Raw genomic sequence first — 22,836 nt, 5'->3', positions numbered from 1 at the left:
GGGCTGCAGCTGGCCAGGCTCTAGGGGAACTTTCTGAGGGAGATTCGGATGATGATGGGTCTCTTAGTATGTACAAATCAACTAGATAAGGAAACTTAAAGAAATGTCCAATTGATATAAATACCAGATAGTGAGGACAAATCTACAACAAGTGGATTTCTTGCTAGACCTCAAACACCCAAGACACTACTTCTAATTTTATTCGTGCCCTTACTGGGGTGGTGTTTGCATCATTGGTCTTAGCAAATAGCATATGCAATAAATATTTTTGTTAATTTTCAACAGGCTCTGCATAAATTATAAAGTGCATACAGTGCTGTAAAAGTGTTCTATAGTGCTGCAAAGGAAAGGCAGTTATCTTTGCGCCCGATGGCTGCCCAACCGTTTCACTTCTAGTTTCATCAGGGGCTATGCCTCCTTAGTTATAAGCACCAACATCTACAGAAAACACATGAATCCCTTAATAAATAATTTAATTTAATATAAAGTGACATCCTAACAGAACTAGCTTAATATTAAAATAATTATTTAATTCATAAATTATTTAATTATAAATTTATCAAGTGTATTAAATATATACTTTAAATTTCCAATTATAAATCTAAACTATTAAATTTTAACTTTTAATATTAAACTAATTGATCATTGCTGTCTCAAGATGCACCCTCCCTGTCAGGTAATGCCAGGTCGCAGTCAGGTATGTTAGATCCTGAGCATTGGGATGCTCCGGAACAGTCTCTTAAAGTTGCCATGACTATTGCTCAGCTGATTCCGATAGCTCCAGAGTGTCACCAGCTGTTTGCTCAGCCCAAGGTGAATTCTTTGGTAGTGCAGGTTACAAAGCGCACCTCTCTGCCAAGCGAGCGAGGCATGGTGTTAAAGAATATGCAGGATCGCAGAGTGGATATGGTTCTCAAGAGGCTGTTCAAGGCTTTGGCTTTAGGAATCAAAGCAGCCCCAGTGGCATCCTTTGTGACACATGCCTGTCATACCAGGTTAAGGAGTCTTGAGCGCAGGAGCAATGAGTCTTCACCCCAGCTCCTACAAGCAGGAATGGATTATATAGCAGATACTCTGTACAACATCATTAGAGTCATGAGCAAAGCTTTGGCTTAAGAACATAAGAATTGTCGCTGCTGGGTCAGACCAGAGGTCCATTGTGCCCAGCAGTCCGCTCCCACGGCGGCCCCTAGGTCAAAGACCAGTGCCCTAACTGAGACCAGCCCTACCTGTGTACGTTCCGGTTCACCAGGAACTTGTCTAACTTTGTCTTGAATCCCTGGAGGGTGTTTTCCCCTATAACAGCATCTGGAAGAGCGTTCCAGATTTCCACCACTCTCTGGGTGAAGAAAAACTTCCTTACATCTATACGGAATCTATCCCCTTTTAACTTTAGAGAGCGCCCTCTTGTTCTCCCTACCTTGGAGTGGGTGAACAACCTGTCTTTATCTACTAAGTCTATTCCCTTCAGTATCTTGAATGTTTCAATCATGTCCCCTCTGTCTCCTCTTTTCAAGGAAGAAGAGGCCCAGTTTCTCTAATCTCTCGCTGTACAGCAACTCCTCCAGCCCCTTAACCATTTTAGTTGCTCTTCTCTGGACCCTTTTGAGTAGTACCGTGTCCTTCTTCATCTACGGTGACCAGTGCTGGACTCAGTATTCCAGGTGAAGGGCGTACCATGGCCCGGTACAGCGGCATGATAATCTTCTCCGATCTGTTTGTGATCTCTTTTTTAATCATTCCTAGCATTTTGTTTGCCCTTTTTGCCGCCGCTGCTGTGCATTGCGCAGACAGCTTCATCGCCTTGTCAACCAGTACTCCCTAGTCTCTTTCCTGGGGGGTCTTTCCAAGTACCGCCCTGGACATCCTGTATTCGTGTATAAGAGTTTTGTTACTGACATGCATCACCTTACACTTATCCACATTGAACCTCATTTGCCATGTTGTAGCCCATTTCTCAAGCGTGTTTATGTCATGTTGCAGATCTTCGCAATTCTGCATCTTCACTACTCTGAATAACTTAGTATCGTCTGCAAATTTAATCACCTCGCTCGTCGGGCCAATTTCTAGATTGTTTATAAATATTTTGAAGAGCACGGGCCCAAACACTGAACCCTGCGGCACTCCACTGGTGATGCTTTTCCAGTCTGAGTATTGTCCATTTACTCCCACCAGCCAGTTTTTAATCCACGTGAATATTTTACCCTTGATTCCATGGCTCGCAGTTTTTCAAAGTAATCATTCATGTGAAACCTTGTCGAACACCTTCTGAAAATCCAGATATACAATGTCTATCTTTGTCTATCTGCCTGTTTACTCCCTCGAAGTGCAGCAAGTTCGTCAAGCAAGATCTTCCTTTGCTGAAGCCGTGCTGACTGGTCCTCATCAGATTGTGTTCGTCAAGGTGCTCAATGACACGGTCATTTATCAGTGCCTCTACCATCTTTCCCGGTACCAAGGTCAGACTCACCAGTCTATAGTTTCCCAGATCTCCCCTTGAACCTTTCTTGAAGATCGGTGTAACATTCACCACCTTCCAATCTTCTGGAGTCCTTCCTGATTTGATCGATAGATTGGTTATTAGTTGAAGCAGTTCAGCTATAGCCCCTTTCAATTCCTTGATTACCCTCGGATGGATGCCATCTGGTCCCGGGGATTTATCATTTTTAAGCCTATCAATCTGTCTGCATACCTCTTCTAGACTGACCATCTACCCTGCCAGTTTCCCGTCTTTGTTTCCCGCGTATAGCCTGTAGGCTTCCGGTATGTTGTGTATATCCTCTTTGGTAAACACAGACGCAAAAAATGTGTTCAGTTTGTTGGTGATTGCTTTGTCCTCCTTTAGCACTCCCTTTATTCCATGGTCATCCAACGGCCCCACCGCTTACTTCGCGGGTCATTTCCCTTTAATATATCGAAAGAACGGCTTGAAGTTTTTTGCTTCCTTGGCTATCTTTTGGCCCTTCTTACTGCCTTATGGCACCTGCTTTGATGCTGGTTTGTGCTTTTTCCAGTTTTCATCTGTTTTCAACCTTTTCCATTCCTAAAACGAAGTCTTCTTGTCTCTGATCGCTTCACTGTTACAATGAGCCACACCGGTTCCTTGTTCTTTTTCCTCTTGGATTCCTTGTCGATAGGCGGTATATATAGATTTTGTGCCTCGGTGACTGTGTCCTTAAAAAGGGACCATGCTTGTTCTAGCGTCTTTACAGTGCTTATCCTTTTCTTAATCTTCTTCCCCACCATGAGTCTCATCCCTTTGTAATTCCCTTTTCAGAAGTTCAGCACCATGCCCGTTGTTCTGGATCGATGATTCGCCCGTGTCCAGTTCGAAGCGGATCATATTGTGATCACTGGTACCCATCGTCCCCTCTACTTCTACACCTTGCGCTGGTCCTCGTAGTCCATTTAGTATTAAGTCCAGAATTGCATTTCCTCTCGTATTTTCCTTGACAAATTGTTCCAAGAAGCAATCGCCTAAAGCATCCAGGAAATTGGTCTCCCTACTGCAGCCAGAGGTGCCTAGGTTCCAGTCTATCTCCGGATAATTGATAACTGCATTGTCTCCCTTGCAGTTGCATTTGATCTTGTTCGTCATTTCGCCATCAATTTCTTCGGACTGCCCTGGGGGTCGGTTGTAGATGCCAATCTTCGTTTCCGTTCCATTTGATCCCAGAATTTTGACCTATAGAGACTCTAACTTATTCTTCATGTTCTCTCCGGTAGACTCAATTCCCTCTTTGACGTATAGGGCAATGCCCCCACCTTTTTGAGCCACTCTGTCCGGGTAGCACAGTGTCCCAGACGTTTTCCTCATTCCACCTTGTTTCTGTGATGCCGATGATGTCAAGGTTATCTTTTTGTGCCATAGCTTCTAATTCACCCATCTTATTCTTTAGGCTCCTTGCATTCGAGTACATACACTTGAGTTTGCGGCCTATTACTTTCTTGCATTTCCTTCCCTCTTGTGTCCCTTTCGATCCATCAGGATTTCTGTCTTGCCTATGATCCAGTGAGTCTTCCCTGCTGTCTTTCTATATGGTATCCTCTGGGTATACCGGTTCCCGAACCATCGACTCTCGGTCGACTGTCGGCTTTCCCCTTCTTCTTAGTTTAAAAACTTCTCAATTTCTCTCTTGATGTTGCCTGTAAGTAGCTTCGTTCTGCCTCCGCTGAGGTGGAGTCCATCCTTCCTGAATAGCTTGCTCTTCCCTCAGAATGTCATCCAGTTGCGCACAAAGTGGAATCCTTCCTCCTCACACCAGCACCGCATCCCACGCGTTGACTGCTTGCAGCTCCATCTGCCTCTTCTCGTTGGTGCTGGGTACCAGCAGGATCTCCGAGAATGCTACCCTCTGCATTCTGGTCTTCAGCTTCCTTCCTAGCATCCTGAACTGGTCCTTCAGTACTTCCCTGTTGTAGTTCCTGTTGCTTATGTTGTTTGTCCCCTGCAGGATGTTCTGGATCAGGAAATGGGCTGGTGACTCTACCTCCAAAGCTACTCTCAACAGACCTCCTTTCAAAGGGCAAATGTTGTTCATGAAAGGACTGGACGATCTCATGATCAGCGTAGCAGATCGTCATCTGAAATCTTTGCCCGACAGCAGATCAGATCTTCTAGAGGCTCAGGGCACTCTAATTTTTGTGGCTTCAGGCAGTCTCAGCAGTACTCAGGAGCCACTTCCCAGAGATCCTTCCAGGGATACAGATAGAGGTCTGTCAGATCCAGATAGAGATCTGTCAGATCCAGACACAACCAGGCTTCCAGTTCCCGTCCTACATCATCTTCCAAAAATAAACAATGATGCCAGGTCTGGATGACTCTTGGACTTTCTGCAGCCCTGGGCTCAAATATCCTCAGACTGCTGGGTCTCGGAATTACAGGCTCTTTCTTGCAGAGAGCCTTTCCTTACATTCACTGAAGCTGGAGTCTTTGTGCACCATTCCTTCCTTTCTACCAAAGGTGATTTCAGCATTCCAAGTCAATCAGGAAATCAGATTGCCAGCTTTCCAATCCACAGGTTCCAGGAAAAAGGACTGGATTCTGAAGAAGTTGGATGTTAAGAGGGTGCTTCTGTGATATCTCGGTCACCAATGAATTCAGGCTATCTGACCATCTTTCTACGCTGACCAATCCAGTAGGCGCTCTTCACCAGCTTCCAAGGCCACAATTTGCAGATGAACCCGTAGGGCCATTTCGTCAGCATACATTATTTGTTGGAAACAGTCCCCTGTTTCCATAAAGGTGCATTTGACTAGAAGTGTGGCTTTGTCATGAACCAAAGCTAGGGCAGTCTCCCCCAAGGAGTAGGGCAGCGACTTGGTCCACTCTACATACATTTACCAACTTTTACAGAGTGGAAATGGAAGCAAGGGAGGACTCTGCCTTTCTGTCCTCAGTGTTGCAAGCTGGGGAAATATGGTATTTGAGCTCCGTTAATGTTTCTGGCATAGTTTCACTGTTTTGATTGTTCAGTGCTTGTTATAATTTCAGAGCGGAACAGAATTGTTCTTCAGGGAGTTTTCCCATACCGCTGCTTCACATCTGTTCTAGAAAGAGTGCTTGCCTGCTTTAGAACTATCTCTAGGGAGCAGCAGAGCCCTCTGTAAAGTAGGAGGAATTCAGAAAAAAATCTGGTGTGAATTCCTTCTGCAAGGCTCATGAGCACTAGGATATAACCCGCTCATCCAGAATGACACACCTATCTACTAAAAAAGATATTAGCAAGGTAAGAACTTAGGCCAGGATTCTCAAAAATCTGCATTAAAAAGCAACGGTCTGCTAGCGCAGCCGTTTTGATAGCAAATCTAAAAAAACAAGACATTCTCAAAAAATCACGCATGCAAATGAGGTTGGTGGACAACAGTGAAGATTCGCTAAATTTGCATGTGCCCATCGCTGGTGATAGCAATGGGCACATGTGCAAAATAAATGTTGTCAATGCTGTAAAAAAACCAAACCAAAAACACAACAGCAGGAGAGATGCCCACAATGTCCCACTGCCCTAAAATCCTGGCCGTAACCCTGCAGCAGGAGAGCTGCCAACTCTCTCCTGCTGCACTAAAATCCCTGCCGTGACCCAACCACCCCCCTGCAGTGGAAGAGATGTCCACACTCCCCTTTCAAGTGATACCCCTCCCCCATCTCCACCGCCCCCACTTCAAAATAGATCTGGAGGGACATATACCCTCCTCCCAGCTGCTGCGCTGTCTAAAATGGGAATTCCCCTCCCCAGTACATCTTGGGATGCACCGGGAAGGGTCCTAAGGCTCTGATTGGCTTGAACACCTAAGGCCCCCTCCTATGGGGTGTCCAGGCCAATCAGAGCATTAGGACCCTTCCTAATGCATCCAGGGAGGGGCCTGAGGCTCTGATTGGCCCAGGTTGTTTAAGGCCCCTCTTATGGGAGGGGCCTTAAACAACCTGGACCAATCAGAGCATCAAGGCCCCTCCCTGGTGCATCCCAAGATGCATCCCATTTTAGACGATGCAGCAGCTGGGAGGAGGGTGTCCATGTCCCTCTGGATCTATTTTGAGATAAAGGGGAGGGTGGCAATGGAGACAAGGAAGAGAGTTTACTTGAAAGTAGAGAGGGGAGTGGGCATCTCTCCTGCTGCGGGGGAGGGGGGTGGTCAGATCAGGTCATGGCAGGGTAGTTGCGGTGGGAATTTTAGTGCAGCAGAAGAGAGTGGGCATCTCTCCTGCTGCAAGACCTGATCGTGGCAGGGATTCTATTGCAGCAGGAGAGAGTGGGCATCTCTCCTGCAAGGGGGGTGTTGTTTGCCGCCGCTGCAAGGAAGGGGTTTTGTGAAGCAGCGGAGAGAATGGCATCTCTCCTGTTGCATCACAACACAGGGCTTTCTAGTAGTCTCTGACACCAGCATCCCTGCTTATTTTTGTCGCCAAAAAGCCGATGCCACTTTTTCAAAATGGCTCAGCATTTTTTAAGAATCCACCGGCGGGTTCATTGCAATGTTGAAGAGCCCATTTGCATATCAATGTCGGAGACTGCTAGAAACTTCGCTAAAGACAGAGATAATCCCTTTTGATAATCCGCTGCTAAACTGCGTACAGGCTAAACTGCCGGAAAACAGTTTAGCAACGGCTTTAAAGTTTTGAGAATCTGGGCCTTAATCTCTTTTTCCATGGAAAAGATCACAATTGAGACAGCACAATTAGAATAAGGAACTTAGGGCAAGGGTATCAATGTCATAATGCTTAGAACTTCATACTACCATGAGCAAGGGAGAGATAGGAAAAAGCCCAGCCAGGCTGAATACAAATGGGTGAGGCAAGAAGGGGGAGCTGTATCACAAAATAACAATGGGTTAAAAGGGCATTGGTTAGGACAGAGAAAAAATAAGCCAGAAGAATAATATGAGAGTTGGAGACTGATCTAAAGAGGGGGAAAGGCTTAGCCAAAGTAATAGGTTTTCAAGGAGATTATGAATGCTTTGCAAGCAATTATAGTTCTGATTTCTAAGGATAAACTATAGAGTAGGGGCTAGTACACTATAGCAATAATTCTCATTCTCTCTTTGTATGTATGTATGTATCTATCTATCTATCTACATATATCTGTGTGTGTGTGTATATATATATATAATGTGTGCATGTACGTTTTAATATCTATCTAGATATATTGAGGGTTATTCTTTTTTTTTTCCTTTTACCTGTGAGCCCTCTCCCCCTCACTCCATTTCTCTTAAAGAGCTGCAGTGAATAAATGGTCACTCGGTTTTCTTAACTCATTTTTCCCTACCCAGTATGAAGGGGTAGTTTCTTAACAGGGTATCTATTTTTTACAGGTAACATAAGAACCCTAGGTATGTTTATTAAGTAGGCAGGCAGAACATAGAAACATAGAAAAGTGATGGCAGAAAAGGGCCAAGGCCCATCAAGTCTGCCCACTCTATTGACCCACCCACCCTCCTAGCTAACCAACCCCAATAGCACACAAATGGAGCAATGGAGTAGTCTGATGGTTAAACAGCAGGCTGAGAACAAGGGAAGCCAGTATGACTCCTTGTGATCATGGGCAAGTCACTTAACCCTCAATTACTTCAGGTACAACTTTAAGTTCTCTGGAGGCAGTGAAATACCTACTGAACCTGAATGTAACTTGCCTACTTACTAGAAAAAGGTGTGAGCTAGATCCAAATGGTCTGAAGCAAGTACTGCATATTTTATACATTGTAACACCACCCAAAGTAGGCCCTGCAAACACCTAAGTGTGGTCTGCTCTGCATAAAAATATGTATGGGAGATTTTTTAGTGCAAGAGTCCTTTTATGCATGTAAAATTACCCACTACAGACAAATGAGATGTGATAGTGAAGACATTTACTTTTGATGAAAGGCCCTTTATGTTATCACTTATCTATGTACTATATGACCAAGCATGAATCTCACCAATTGCTGTTCTTTCATTTCTCCTTTCTCCTCTATGGACTCTGCAGTCAGCCTGGAACAATGTCAGCTCATCACATCTGAGCTAGAAGACAGTCTACGACGGGCCATGAGCTTATACCATATGGTAAGTAGCATCGATTCTAATCTAATCTAATCTTCATTTTATATACCGAATCTACTCCCTAAGGAGCTCGACTTGGTTTACAGTTCTTTAAAAAATGAAACAATAAGTAAAAACTGTGGGATAAAAACAGAAATTGGTTAGATTAGATGGATGGAAAAAGTTAGAAAAAAGTATGTTGAATTGCTTAAAATTACTATATGACAGCTAAAATCAAATTAACTATTGTGAAAACAACCAGGTTTTTAAACTTTTTCAAAATTGAAATAATTGAGCCACCAGTCTTAGAGAATCTGGAAGTCCATTCCAAATTCTCACCAATTTAAAAGTAAAAGATTTACTAAGCTTCCCAGTGCATTTAATACCTTTCAGAGAAGGAAATGTTAATTTGTGAATTGTTGTAATTCTTAAATAGCAGGATCTAAATGAATTCCCGCTGAGGGGAATCAAAGAGTCAAATATTCCATAAAGGATTTTGAAAACCACACATGCACACTTGAACTGTATCCTATGATGGATTGGAAGCCAGTGGAGTTTTCTCAGCAATGGGGAAACATGGTCGTACGTTCTCTTTCCAAAAATAAGTTTGGCCGCTGTATTCTGTATTAACTGGAGACGTTCTAAACTGCCCTGTTTAATACCCAAATAAATAGAATTACAGTAGTCCAACTGGATCAACACAGTGGATTGTACCAGTAATAAATAATGTTCTTGATAAAATAGTGCCCTGATTCTTATCTTACCGATTCCATTATTTAGTGAGTCCAGAAAATGACAACAGTATTGCTTCTTAATTGCTGTGGAACCAGAAGTTCACCGTTAAGCACATTTGGCATTAGGTGCCATTTCTCTAGAAATCAACACCAATGACTATAATTCTCCTTGCCAGTAACCCTTTTTAATGGGATCCGGAAGGTTCGCCCCCCACATTTCGCCCCCAGCAATTCGCCCCTCACATTTCGCCCCCGCACATTTCGCCCCCCGGATGTTTCGCCCCCACACATTTCGCCCCCGCACATTTCGCCCCCCGGATGTTTCGCCCCCGCACATTTCGCCCCCGCACATTTCGCCCCCGCACATTTCGCCCCTGAGCGTTGGATTATGTGTACTGCACATTTCGCCCCTGAGCGTTCCTCCGTTCTCTCTCTCTCACTCTAACTTTGTATCCCTTCCCACCTCCCCTTTCTGGTCTGAGTCATTCTTTTCCTCTCTTTATCTTTCCCCTACCCCACCCCCAATTGTAGGTCCAGCATCTGTTCCTTCCCACCCTCTTTTCTGGTATGGGTCACTTTCTCTCCTCCCCTCCCCACTTATGGTTCCAGCACTCTGAAGCAGCAGCGGCCGCCGATCCTGACAATCTCACTTACCCGAAGCAGTAGTGGCAGCCTGTGAGCAGAGGCAGTGCCGTAAACAGGCTGATTTCGGCCAGCCCTGGGTTCTGTGATTTGACCCCCGAGGCCTCTTTCTCTTGACAGCTCATGTCCCAATGCCAGAGTTGGAGGAGGGAGAGGGGGGGGGGGGGCACCGCCGCTCACTTCGTTTTCCACGAGGTGAGCTGGAGTGACGGGGAGGGTTTCAGGCTTCTCTCTCTCCTCTTCCAAGTCTGTCCTTCCTCCCGTGGGAACAACTCTTAGCCTTCGCTCCGGGCCTAAAGTTGGCCCGGGTTCTGTGATTTGACCCCCGAGGCCTCTTTCTCTTGACAGCTCATGTCCCAATGCCAGAGTTGGAGGAGGGAGAGGGGGGGGGGGGGCACCGCCGCTCACTTCGTTTTCCACATAGACCCTCACGAAATGTTTCCAAAGAAAAGTCGCTTTGGTTTTCCCCGTCTCCTCCCCTAACTTTTCGCTCTTAAATCTGGGGAAGTCTTGGCTTTTCTGACCCTAACTTCATTCACTTCGCAGCCCAGGTGAAAAGGGCAGGAAGGAGGTGCGTTTTCTTCTCCTCCTCTCTTTGGGGGTAGCGGTGGCCAAGTGGCCTTTTGGCCATTGCTTCAGCTGCTTGAAAGGAGCCGGTGCTGGCTGTGGGCTGGCAGCACCGCCGTCCATGACAACACCCACTCCCTCCCGCACCGCCGTCCATGGCAGGCAAAGCACACAAGAAAGCCCCCACCCCACCGGGGATCGCGGAGGGGCCCAGGCAGTGAAACAGGTGAGACGGCAGCAACTAAGCTCATGTTCCCTTTCGGCGGACCTGCGGCTCGTCGGAGGCGCGCGGCGTACGCTCCACATCAGCAGCGCCTGAAAAAGAAAAGTCAGGCGCGCTCCGAGTCAGGCGCGCTCCGAGACGGATTTCTTTTTCCCCTCAAAGGCAGGGGCGAAATGTGCGGGGGCGAAATGTGTGGGGGCGAAACATCCGGGGGGCGAAATGTGTGGGGGCGAAATGTGTGGGGGCGAAAAATACCTGGGGGCGAAATGTGAGGGGCGAATTGCTGGGGGCGAAATGTGGGGGGCGAAACTTCCGTGAACCCTTTTTAATCACCTTCATCTTCTCTTAGCCCCCTCTACTGCTGCGTCACAGCTACAGTCCCAGCCTCTTTCCCCATTACCAAGTTTCCAAGTTTATTTAATCTTTGATATGCCGTTTATCAAATATATACCTAAACGGTTAATTCTCAAATGTTATATAAAAAAAAAAAAGAAAGAAAGAAAATTAAAAAGAAAATTGGAAAGCAGAAAATAAAAACTGACTTACTGGAACCAAAAAAGGAAGAGGTGGGAACTGGTAAGTGAATAAGTACATCGAGATGAAAAAACCCATAAGAGGGAGGGATCGAGGGAAGGGGATTGAAACAAGAGGGTAGCCAGTCTCTCTTACCCATGCAGCAACTTTCTGCCAGCCTTTCGCAGCAGAATTGGGTTATGAAATGCTAGTATTGATGTGTCTAACTACCAACCACTGAGCTAGAGTCAGTACTCAAGTCTAAATTAGGTGTGTAAATGTGGACTTCCTTAGTATTCAGTGGCAATTGCACAAACAACTGCTGCTAAAGAATTTGTGCTTTGTGCACGTTATCCCAACACCTTACTTTAGGTGATCTATAGAGAATTACTCCCACGATGTCAAACTGTAGTATTTTGTTTTCCTTGGGATCCCTCCACTCAATCTGAGTTCATGTCATTCACTGGTTCTCTTCTAGGTCACAGCAGGATATGGCAGTGAATCTTTGGCTGACAAAGGCAAAATGGTGGGTCTTCTGAATGAAACGTTTTGCTTTGTAAAGAAGGAATTGGAGTCCTTGAAGGAGGCTGGAAATCAGCTGTGCAGGGCAGATGGTGACCTGGAGAAGTCCGATGATATGGTACTAGAACAGCTGAAGGCTGAAAGCAGCAGAGCCATCCTGCCCAATGCCAAGCATCTAGGGGATGAGAAGACTCTGGCCCTGCTGCAGCAGTACTCTGAACTCTTACTGCAAGCGGTTGAACGGCGAATGGATAAAAAACTCTAATGGCGTGTTGCATAGCTTCAATTGGAAAGGTCTTCAGCTTTCCAGACAAATGGAGAAGCTGGGCCACTCCACTCACTGCTGCAGGAAGCCTCTAATTCCACCATGATTCAGGGAGAAAGATCTTTTCAACAGAAATCCTCCTTGGCCCTGTAAAACTAACCTGCTGGACATCTAGATACTTTTAATTAAAACAAAACTTAAATTATCTCCTGGGTTTAATGTTTCTGCCTTTGAGCACTCCCTGCGGTGAATGTTGGAGGAAAAGACCCAGGAATCCTTCAGTACCAGAAGTCCCTCCTGCAGGGATGGGGGGGTCCTCCTTCTGGTCAGGACCTCAGAAATGAACAAGAAACCTTATTTTGGTTCCAGTCACATATACACTCAAAATCCTCAGTTAGATTTTTCTGTATTTGAGTACAGATCTTTTGAAAGTTTTATTTTTATTTATTAATGTTTGTCTTCCGTCTTTAGTTTTAGCATCCTTCTTGGGGTTTTTTGTTTTTTTACTTTGCTCCCTGATATGTTTCCCATGCAAGACAATCATGAAACACTAGGACTCTCTCTGAAAGAGACAGTTCAAAGCATGCAGACTACAGGAGAAAACACCCTGCTTTTATTTTTAAAAGTTAAAGCAATCAGCCTCTCCATACAGAACGCACTCTCTTTACCATTATTAGTGTTTGAATTTGTCACTAGCATCACGAGACCTTCATGTTGCAAAAGGATAAAGTTGATGTATGTCTTGCATAAGACCTGCTCTACTGTCACTTTGCACTCCATAACTGTAACAGTTAGACTCCATGACCTAGGGATAGTATCTGCTACTGGTACAACATATATCTACATTCTTCTATCAGGTTGCTTTAGCTCTTCTATTGGGATTTTTCATTTTAAAGAAACTTTGGAAAATTTTAGAAAGGCACATGAGAAGAAATTGTTGCCACTTCAGTGCATGAGCATTCATCCATTCAGATCATATTTTAATGGTAGTCCATTTTTTGTAACATGAGTGGATTTGGGGGGGGGGGGGTTCTAAATTTCCAAAACAAGTCTTCGGGCAGATTTGCCTCTCCCATTCGATCTTGCTAGGAAGTCACAGGGACCTCGCAACCATTTATGCTTGACAATGTTAGTCTCAGATATGAGATCAACAAATTCAGGTATGTTCGTGAGGAGATTTTTCAAATATAGTTATTTTCATCTGCAACAAGAGAGTACAGGAATTACAGGTAAAACTGCTTGCAAGTTAATGTTCTCCTTCCTTATAATTTGCATCCATATATCAAAGTCCTCCTTTGGTCATCTAGATTTAGATTTCTAACTAGCTTTGTAGTGTATATGATTCAGAGGGAGGGTGTTTCTGTAAGAAACCATAAAGTCCTTCCTGAACAGCAAAATAAGCTCCAGCTACAGACATGCACCATTGTATACCTTCCATTCCACTTTTGTGCTACTGACAGAAGGCTGCTATGTGTGGTCTGTTATTTTTTTTAAAGGAGAAAACTTGAAACTTTAAAATACTTGAGCTTTCATAGCTATTTAAAAACCCCCAGCAGCCTTCTCTGTGCAAGAGAACATGGGCAGAAGCTGCCTGGAAAGGAGTAGGTATTGAGGGAAGGACCTGAGTTCTAATGCTGAATGTTCAGAGGAAAAAAAGAGTCTCCCCTCGCACAATCAGGTAAGGGGGGGAGAGACAGTCCTAACACAAATTACAATTAAATTTTTGTGTGAATGGGGAAGTCTTCAATCCCACAGCCCGCAAATGGGGAAACACCGCCCCTAATGCTCAGCTGCCACAGTCATACACTCAACAGGGTATTGCATGTGAAACATTCTCAGACAACCCCAAATTTTGTGTATATAAATTAGTACACTACACTCGTGGGCTAATAGTGAAGCAAAAAAGATAAAGAAATCCAGTGTCAGGCTGTCTCTGCCCCCCGACCCAAGGGTGCACAGCAGCCAGAGTTCATCCAAGCCGAATAGAAGTCGCAAAAGCTGGACAAGCAAGGAAAATTTGCAAAAAGAGCATAGTACTTATCTTCAATTAAAGTCCGAAGTAAATTCTTATAGACTGCATGCTCAATTGTCCAAATGTTTAGAGGAGACATGAGTAAGTGCTGGGGTTAAACAATGAGTCACTGCAGTTTAAGGTTTGTTTTACATTATATTAAATTGCTTATTTGTAATGGATTATAAGTACTAGTTTTGCAAAGCAGACCAGGCACAGGAAAGAGAAGGTCAAGCTGCAAAGGCTGGGCATGTAATCAGATAGGTAAAGGAGGAGGTGGGGATGTTTAAAGATATAGAGAATAAAGATATATAAAAGCAGTATAGTTTGGGGATTTTTGAATGTGCTGCAGAATGTGTTGGGGTGCTAGCAACAGTTGTGTATTAGGTAGACTACAGATGGAGCTTTGTTACACCCTCATATGTCCACCTAGAATTATAGCAAAGGTAAGTAGCTTAGTCCTGGGATGGGGAGGAACGGGTGGTAATTTTGCTCTGGGACTCTGGTTCAGCACCAACAACAGAGCTGTGTACCATCTCCAATTCTGTAGTTAGCAAACCCTCAATTCTAGTAGAAACCACCCTTTATTTTTATTAAAGCCTGGTAGAGACGATCAAAAGGACTGTCTGAAAGTTGTGATATTAACTGGAGATCAAGCAGGTGGCTACTTATATAGGAAATGATTTGTAACTTCTGGGAGCGGAGGCAGTGGCTTGAACAATCTCAGAGAAGAGGGAATGACTTTACTGGTTATATCGTATTCCTCCGAAGACTGTGTGTTTGAATGTGTGAGTTGCTTGAACTGGGCAGTCTGAAACATTGTTCGAGAGCCTTAGTCAGTGAATTATCAGACATTGTAGGCAGGTGACATAATGTCCAGCAATCTTTTATTCACTACCTCTGAAGTGCCAAAGGCTTCATTTCTAGAAAGCATGCTGGTCTCTGGTTTCTCATTCAATTCAAGTCTCTGCTGAAGGGCTGCAGTTTGAAATGCAAACTTTCTCAATCAGCATGATCACCATGATTCCCAAGTGGGTTTCTTAACACTGAAAAGCTTTGTGGCTGGCATTCTAAATTTACAAGTTTTTCTGACCTTTTTTTTCTATTTATTGATTTAATATTTGATTATATCCGTAGCAAAATAAGAAAATGTTTACAGCATGTTTCAGGAAAATAAAAGGAGAAAGTCTCTGAGGAAGAAATAGACAAATGAATATACTGTATAAACCTAAAGTACAAAAGGAAAAAATAGAATACATAACAGTAGAATTAAGATAAGAGGGGAAATACAATATAGGATCTTGCTCAATCTTACTCTTCTGAGAATAAGTTTTCCATAAGAAATGCAACAGAAGTGCTAGGAGGATTGTGCTGAAGAAAAAATATTTATATAGACCACCACCTTACCCAAATACATTGTTCTCTACTCTTCAAAATCTAAGCTGCCATCCTAGTTCAAGAAATGTTCTCACAAAGGATTCAGTAAATCTGGGAGATGGCTGGCATTACTTATTCTCTAGGCCAGAAATAGGCACATTCCTTTTTTAAAACCAAGTCTTTCACTATCCAAAGATTTTTACATCTGCCTCTGGACTATTCCAAGCTTTGAGCAGGACTCCCTTTCTCTGAGCAGAATACTCAGGATATAGAATTGTACAGCAGATGTGAGAACTGCTAGAAGTTTGGGCAGCAATAAGTGAATAGCCTCTCAGATTTTTATAACAAGTTTCTTAAATATTCCAGTCCTGTTTTTACTTGTTCCCATTGTCCTACCTGCTCTTTCCTTAATGTTACAGCAGGATGGCATTTTGATTTTCTTTTTAAAAGATTTTAAATATTACCTCAGTTAGAAACTGTCTTATGTGCTGTCCTGCTTTGAGCAGGAAATGGCCCTCACTGGTTATCTCCTTTTATGCATTGTCTATAGATGCCGTAGAAGGGTAGCCAGAGATCCAGGAGCAGCAGACATTCAGAGCTGGTCTCTGTAAAGGAGCCATTCTAATTTCTGGCATTAGTATTTTAACATTTAAAGCATTTAAGTGTATCCTGTATATCTTGGAATACATTGCTGAATGCCATAACTGGGTTAGGAGACCTCACTAAGAGTGTTTCCTCAATACCAGCACAAATCTCCCAGGCAGTGTTTCAGTACTGTAAATTAGAGCCTGACATAACTTAGGCACTTACCAGCTCACTTTTTCTGGGTATTTAATGGGACTTATTTGAGTAAGTCTACAACTGAATATATCCCAGTAAGGGTCACTGGATAACTTTATCCAAATAACTTTAAAAGCATCCCTTTAATTAACCACCTAGCTTTATCTGGCCAGCTCTGACCAAATAACCCTGTCCCATGAACACCATTTCATCTGCCTCTTGCAGCTTACATTTTCTACAGGCTGCGACTTTTATCTGCAGAAAATGTACCTGCTTAGCATAGGATCAGGGGAGCAATTGGGAGTTAGCCAAAAAAGATTCTTGTCCACATCCTTAGCTAATGAACTTCCCCAAAGGTGCAGCAACCAGGAAATATTGGATTGCAGAAAGTAACAATCCCTATTGACAGTCAAACCCCCTTTGAAGATACTGCTCAGTCCCAGAGAATTCCAGAGACTGAGTATATATAGTACTGTATATAAAACCCCAAGAATTAAGGTTCTCTGTGTGGGCAGAGTGCATGAGACCTGCATGAAAAAGCAAGCTGAGGAATATTGAAGCCATGTGCACTCTGCATGCACTGCTCATGTGATAAGACTTGCACCTTTCCTTCCCTCTTCTTCCCTTGTCTTCCCCACACTACCCTCTTGAAATATTTTATTTATGAATTGGTTTTTTATACTTTGCTCAAGAAAGATGAACAGTCTTTTCAAACTCATTTCTTTTACTGTTTCAGATTAATTGTTTTATGGTTGTTTTCTTTGCACTGTGATTTTTGCCTCTTGTCCCCTCTAGAGAGTTGAAGGAGCCTTTTTAATGCTGTATTCTTTGTCTTAAACATTTTCAATAAAAATAAAAAAGTGTGACTCTTTGTATAAAGGTTGTCCTTTGTTTTCCTGTTGGTAAACTTTAAATATGAATTTATGTTGTTGGGCAGACTGGATAGACTGTATAGGTCTTTATTTTATCTACTGTCATCTACTATGTTGCTATAATCAAAGCTGCTATCTGCTCTAGGAGGGTGCTCCAGGAAAATTCTAATTAAAAAAAAAATGACTTAGGAAATGCAAATTCAAAATTACTTCATAAATTCTGTCAAAAAAACCTTAAATACTCAACATATTACATCTCAGAATTTTTATAAAAAGGTGTTTCAGTGGGTAAAACACAGAATCCTAGAGATGAATATAAAATATCATTGCCCACAAAGACATTTAGGACCAGATTCTATATGTGTTGCCAAAAAATCAGTGCCAACTAGTGCAGCTTTAAGCACAATTCTATAAAAAATTATGCACATAGTATAGAATCATGCTTATTTATTTTAGGTATTTATATACCGCCTATCAAAGTTATCTAAGCCGTTTACAGTCAAGTACTCGAGCATATTCTCTAACTGTTCCGGTGGGCTCACTATCTAATGTACCTGGGGCAATGGAGGATTGAGTGACTTGCCCAGGGTCACAAGGAGCAGCATGGGATTTGATTCCACAATCTCAGGGGGCTGAAGCTGTAGCTCTAACCACTACACCACTCCTTCCTATATGTCGCTAGGCATCCCAACATTTAGGCACACCTATTTATACAAGAGTTTTCTTGGCCTAAATGCCTGCGCCTAAGTTGTGTGTATGACGACGCTTAAGTCAAAAACATACACCTAACTCAAACACATGACCATGAGCTGCCCCTAACCATTCCCACTGTGCACTTTGAACTTTTTGCCATGCATCTAATTTTCAATTAACTCCAATTTAAACTATGCATATATATCAGTTAAGCGCATTGATGTATGCACATAACTTTAGGCGCTGTATATAGGATTTGGGGGTTAGAACCTTAAAAGTGATGGAAAAATGTAGCCTACATCCCAAAAAGTGAATACAAATTATTTGATAAAATGATTCATGGAGGGGCAATTTCAATAGGACATCCAAGTATGAGTTTGGATATTTCGGGAAAGATATCCAGAAATCTAATAGAGAAAATAATGAACTCACAAGCTGCTGAACTGTCAATGCACAGTCATTATAATTGGGCAATCGTCTCTTTGATGACGTCAGGGGTCTTAGGGTCGCGGGAGTAGACCTGAAGACATTGGCTTCGCAGATGATTTGTTTCTTATTCTCACTCGCCCTCAAGACTCTTTACCCGCTGCCTTAGATCTTCTCTCTGAGTATGGGTTTTATTCTGGCCTATCGCTTAATCTTGATAAGTCGATAGCTCTCCCCTCTTATCCGGTGGTCCGTACGGCTTGGAGCGGTCCCTTCCCTCTACGCTGGGCAGAGACTGAACTTAAATATCTGGGGATCCTTATTCCGCGAGATCTCTTGCGTTTATATTCTAATGTCGATCCGTCGTTTACAGCTCTTAGTGCTCGCTTACAGTTAATGGCAAAGGCTGCCTTTATCGCTTATGGGTAGAGTGAATCTTTACAATATGCTTATTGTTCCCTGCTGGTTGTATGTTTTTCAGGTGCTCCCGCTCTATTTGACTGCTAAGGATGAAAAGAGATTGGCACGCTTAGCGGTTTCTCTGGGTTGGTAAACGAGCTCGCCTGCCTTGCTGTCGGGCAGCATCCCCGTAGTACAGGGGGGGTTTAGCTTGTTGAATCTTCGCCACTTGACGGTGTGTTGTGGTATGCGTCACATTAATGATTTTTTCCGAGGAACGGCTCATTTTACTAATACCTCTTTAGAACTTTCCTGTTTCACTACGACTCACTTTAGTGCTTATCTCCATTCTGTGCCATCCACTCAACCTGTGCCTCTTCCTGTTAAAGTTTTACACTACCCTTTGAGGAAGGCTTGGCAGTGGGTTTGTAAGTTTCACTCTCTTAGTACTACTATTTCTCCTTTCTTGCCTTTACGCTTTAATGGGAATTTTTTACCGGGGGTAGATGGGGCTAGTTTTGTTCATTGGGGAGCAGGGGGATTCATTATTTATTTCAATTGGTGGATGATGTAGGGAAAATCAAGTCTTTTGAAACGCTCTGTCATGAATTTGGCCTTCCCCGAACGGATGGCTTTGCTTATCTGCAAATTCACCATTATATTTCATCTTTGCCACCAGCCCATTTGACGGCTTCTTGCCAGGAGCTTTTATCCATGGCTTTTACCTTTGGATCTCAGCTCCCGGTCCCCCTTAAATTTCACCATAGACATTTGAAGTATGAGTCCCCTTTGCTAGACCATATTAGATTGAGGGATGCTTGGGCTCAAGATATTTCGGTACCATTGCCTGATGATGTTATTCTTTGTGCTATACGCAGATTGCCTGTTTTTCGCAAGTATGCTACTTTTTGGGAACACCATAAATTGGTATTACGTTTGTATGTGTCTCCTAAACGAGCTCATCTTTTAGGGTTCCGGGCTTCTTCTGCCTGTCCTCGCTGCGCTGTTCCTGTAGCGGGTCTGGGACATGTGTTCTGGACTTGTCCTGTCATCCAGTCCTTTTGGGAAGCTATTTTTCTTTTTGTTGAACGCATATGGAACATTGTTATTCGTCGTTCCCCTCTATTACTTTTTGGTGTTCCTCTTCACTTTACTCCTCGCAGACCAGGGACCGCTTCATTTCTTTGATGGTCTGTGGTAGTAGCTCTCAAGTGTATTCTGCTCAAGTGGCTGGACATGGAGGGGCCTGATTATTCCCTCTGGCGATGTCGCTTGATCACCCTTGCGATGTGGGAGCGGAGAGATGTTATCAACTTTTCTTCTCTGTTGGGCCGGAACGTTCAACGCACCTGGGAGCCTTTTTGGACCACTATGACTCCGGTGGCCTGTAGCCGCCTACTGAATTGTTAACTTGTTGTTTTGGATTATAATCTCCATTGGTTCTTTGCTTTCCATTACTTACCATTCTCTGTTCTGATGTTGTGGGTTGGGCTTGTTGGAGGACTAGGAATGGGATGGGTAGGGGGGGGTTTGGGGGAGGGGTACCTGTGCCTGCTTGTTGATTAGGGTTTTCATGTTTATTCTATTGATTTTCTTCACATAAAGGTCCGTAGCCATTTTTATCGCTCCTTTCAGCTTAGACCACTGTCTTTCCACTTCTCTTATGTCCTCCCATCCTAACAGCTCTTTCTTCAGGTACTTTCCCATTGCATTAAAGTCCGTACGTTTGAAATCTAGGACTTTAAGTATCGTGCGGCCGCTCTCCACTTTAGCCGTTATATCAAACCAAACCGTTTGATGATCGCTACTACCCAGGTAAGCACCCACTCGAACATTAGAGATACTCTCTCCATTTGTGAGGACCAGATCCAATATCGCTTTTTCCCTTGTGGGTTCCGTCACCATTTGTCTGAGCAGAGCCTCTTGAAAGGCATCCACAATCTCCCTACTTCTTTCCGATTCCGCAGACGGAACATTCCAGTCCGCATCCGGCAGGTTGAAATCTCCCAACAGCAGAACCTCCTCTTTCCTTCCAAACTTTTGGATATCCACAATCAGATCTTTATCAATTTGCTGCGATTGAGTCGGAGGTCTGTAGACTACACCCACGTAGATAGAAGTTCCATCTTCTCTTTTCAGAGCAATCCATATCGCTTCTTCCTCTCCCCAGGTCCCTTGCATTTCGGTCGCTTGGATATTGATCTTTACATAGAGAGCTACTCCTCCACCTTTATGACCATCTCTGTCCTTCCTAAAAAGATTATATCCCGGTATGTTTGCATCCCATCCATGTGATTCACTGAACCATGTCTCTGTGATAGCAACAATATCTAGATCTGCCTCTAATATCAGGGCTTGCAGATCATGAACTTTGTTGCTTAGACTGCGAGCATTTGTGGTCATCGCTTTCCAGCTATTTTTCAGCGATAATCTCCTTTTTCGTATGGATTTTTGTGTCGTTTCACTTTCCGTTGCAATACTAAGAAATGAGTTGCTGATATTGCTTATGTTGCAGCCTTTACTACTATCACATCTTTTCTTTTGCCGGGGGTGGTCTCTATAATTGTCCTTCGTACATACACCACCCCCACCTTCTAGTTTAAATGTCTGGAAAAATATTGTCTAAATTTCTCTGCAAGGTTTCTTTTTCCTGCTGTAGTAATATGTAGCCCATCAGTGCAATATAGCTTCTTGTCCTTCCATGTATTTCCCCATCCTCCTATGTACCTGAAGCCTTCTTGATGACACCAGGCTCTGAGCCATCTATTAAAGTCCTCTGTGTTTTTCATTCTTTGCTCTCCTTTTCCATATGCAGGCAGTAACTCAGAAAAAGCTAAAGTCTTTACAAAAGGTTTCACGCCCTCACCAAGCTCCCGAAAAGCTTTCTGTGCTGCAAGTGTGGAGTTGTTGGCCAGGTCATTTGTTCCCAGATGGATAACAACATCAGTGTTAAAATCCTTAGTTTCTTCCTTAATTATAGTCAGTATTTGCCTGGAACTCCTGGTAGCTGAGGATCCTGGAAGACATTTCACTATTTTGGACTCCTCGCCCTGTGTTCCAAGGTTAATGCCTCTGATGATGGAATCCCCCAACAGTAATAGTTTTCTGTTTTTGGCTTTTTTATTTGTACTTAGGGTGCTCTTGTTCTCTTGAGTTTCCGTCATTGGTTCCAGTCCCACCTCCCTTCTGTTTTCCTGAGTATCACAGTGCACTAGTGGAGCGAAGGAATTCTGTAGAGGTAATATTAGTGAAGGTGGATGTTTCTGTGTTATATGTCGCAGTCTTCCTGAGCCTACTGTGACCCATTTATTCCTGGGCTGTTTTATTCTTTGAGGTAGAGGTGGTAAGTTGGTATGATTTTGTGGAGTGATGAAAGCTGCTTTAATTGTATTCAATTCCTGTTTAAGTTTGCAGAGCTCCTCCTTAATACTGGCAAGTTGAAGACAGATGGGGCAAGCCTTAAGCCTCCAAATAGTATGTCTTGGAATTAAAGCACCACAGTGATTGCATAGAATAAAGGTCATCTTGATTGGTTGTGAAGTCCTGATTATATGGGTCTCTATATATGAATAGTGGTCCCTGGGGTTGGTGGGACTATAAGTAAGACTACTAGTAAGGCAGAAATATAGGCTCTATACCACCTAAAACACAGTATTTTAAACAAAACTGCAGGAAGAGGAAATAAGATTTAACAGAGGAAAGAGAAGGATTTTTTTGTGCTTTTTTATATTTTTTTTTAGTAAGAAACAGGGAGGAGAAGATAAATTAAGCAGATATAATGCTGAAAACCAGTGAAAAGAGCAGAATATGAAATGGTGAGTAACTTAGCTTTTAGAAGTTCACAGGGCAGCCTTGTTTCAGCAATGTCCCAAAGATAATGCAATTAACCTTAGAAGTAAAACAGAACCCCTCCCTTCTCCACCTAATCAGCAGAAAACAATGGCTGAATACTGGTAAGACAGAAATATAGGCTCTATACCACCTAAAACACAGTATTTTAAACAAAACTGCAGGTTCTATCAGTGCTACCCTAAAACACAGGATTTATAACAGATTTTCCCTACTTTAGTCACCCCACAGGCACCAGAAATATAGGCTTTATACCACCTAAAACACAGTATTTTAAACAAAACTGCAGGTTCTATCAGTGCTACCCTAAAACACAGGATTTATAACAGATTTTCCCTACTTTAGTCACCCCACAGGCACCAGAAATATAGGCTTTATACCACCTAAAACACAGTATTTTAAACAAAACTGCAGGTTCTATCAGTGCTACCCTAAAACACAGGATTTATAA

General features: G+C 43.2%; 1 protein-coding gene across 6 annotated transcripts in view; it reads left to right on the top strand.

Annotated features, from left to right (window-relative positions):
* MAPKBP1 (mitogen-activated protein kinase binding protein 1) overlaps window positions 1-17,012 on the top strand; it is a 363,581-nt gene extending 346,569 nt beyond the window's left edge. For all 6 annotated transcript variants that reach the window (XM_033951898.1, XM_033951899.1, XM_033951901.1 and 3 more), the window contains exons 30-31: window positions 8,460-8,536; window positions 11,670-17,012. In XM_033951898.1, coding sequence (XP_033807789.1) covers window positions 8,460-8,536; window positions 11,670-11,978 — 386 coding nt within the window. In that variant the 3' untranslated portion in view covers window positions 11,979-17,012. The remainder of the gene's footprint in view (window positions 1-8,459; window positions 8,537-11,669) is intronic.
* Window positions 17,013-22,836: the final 5,824 nt, after the last annotated feature.

This window comes from Geotrypetes seraphini, chromosome 7 (genome assembly GCF_902459505.1).
Source record: "Geotrypetes seraphini chromosome 7, aGeoSer1.1, whole genome shotgun sequence".
Classification (NCBI taxonomy): domain Eukaryota; kingdom Metazoa; phylum Chordata; class Amphibia; order Gymnophiona; family Dermophiidae; genus Geotrypetes; species Geotrypetes seraphini.
Note: the sequence above shows the minus strand (reverse complement) of the source record. Positions and strands in the feature narration are given on the sequence as shown.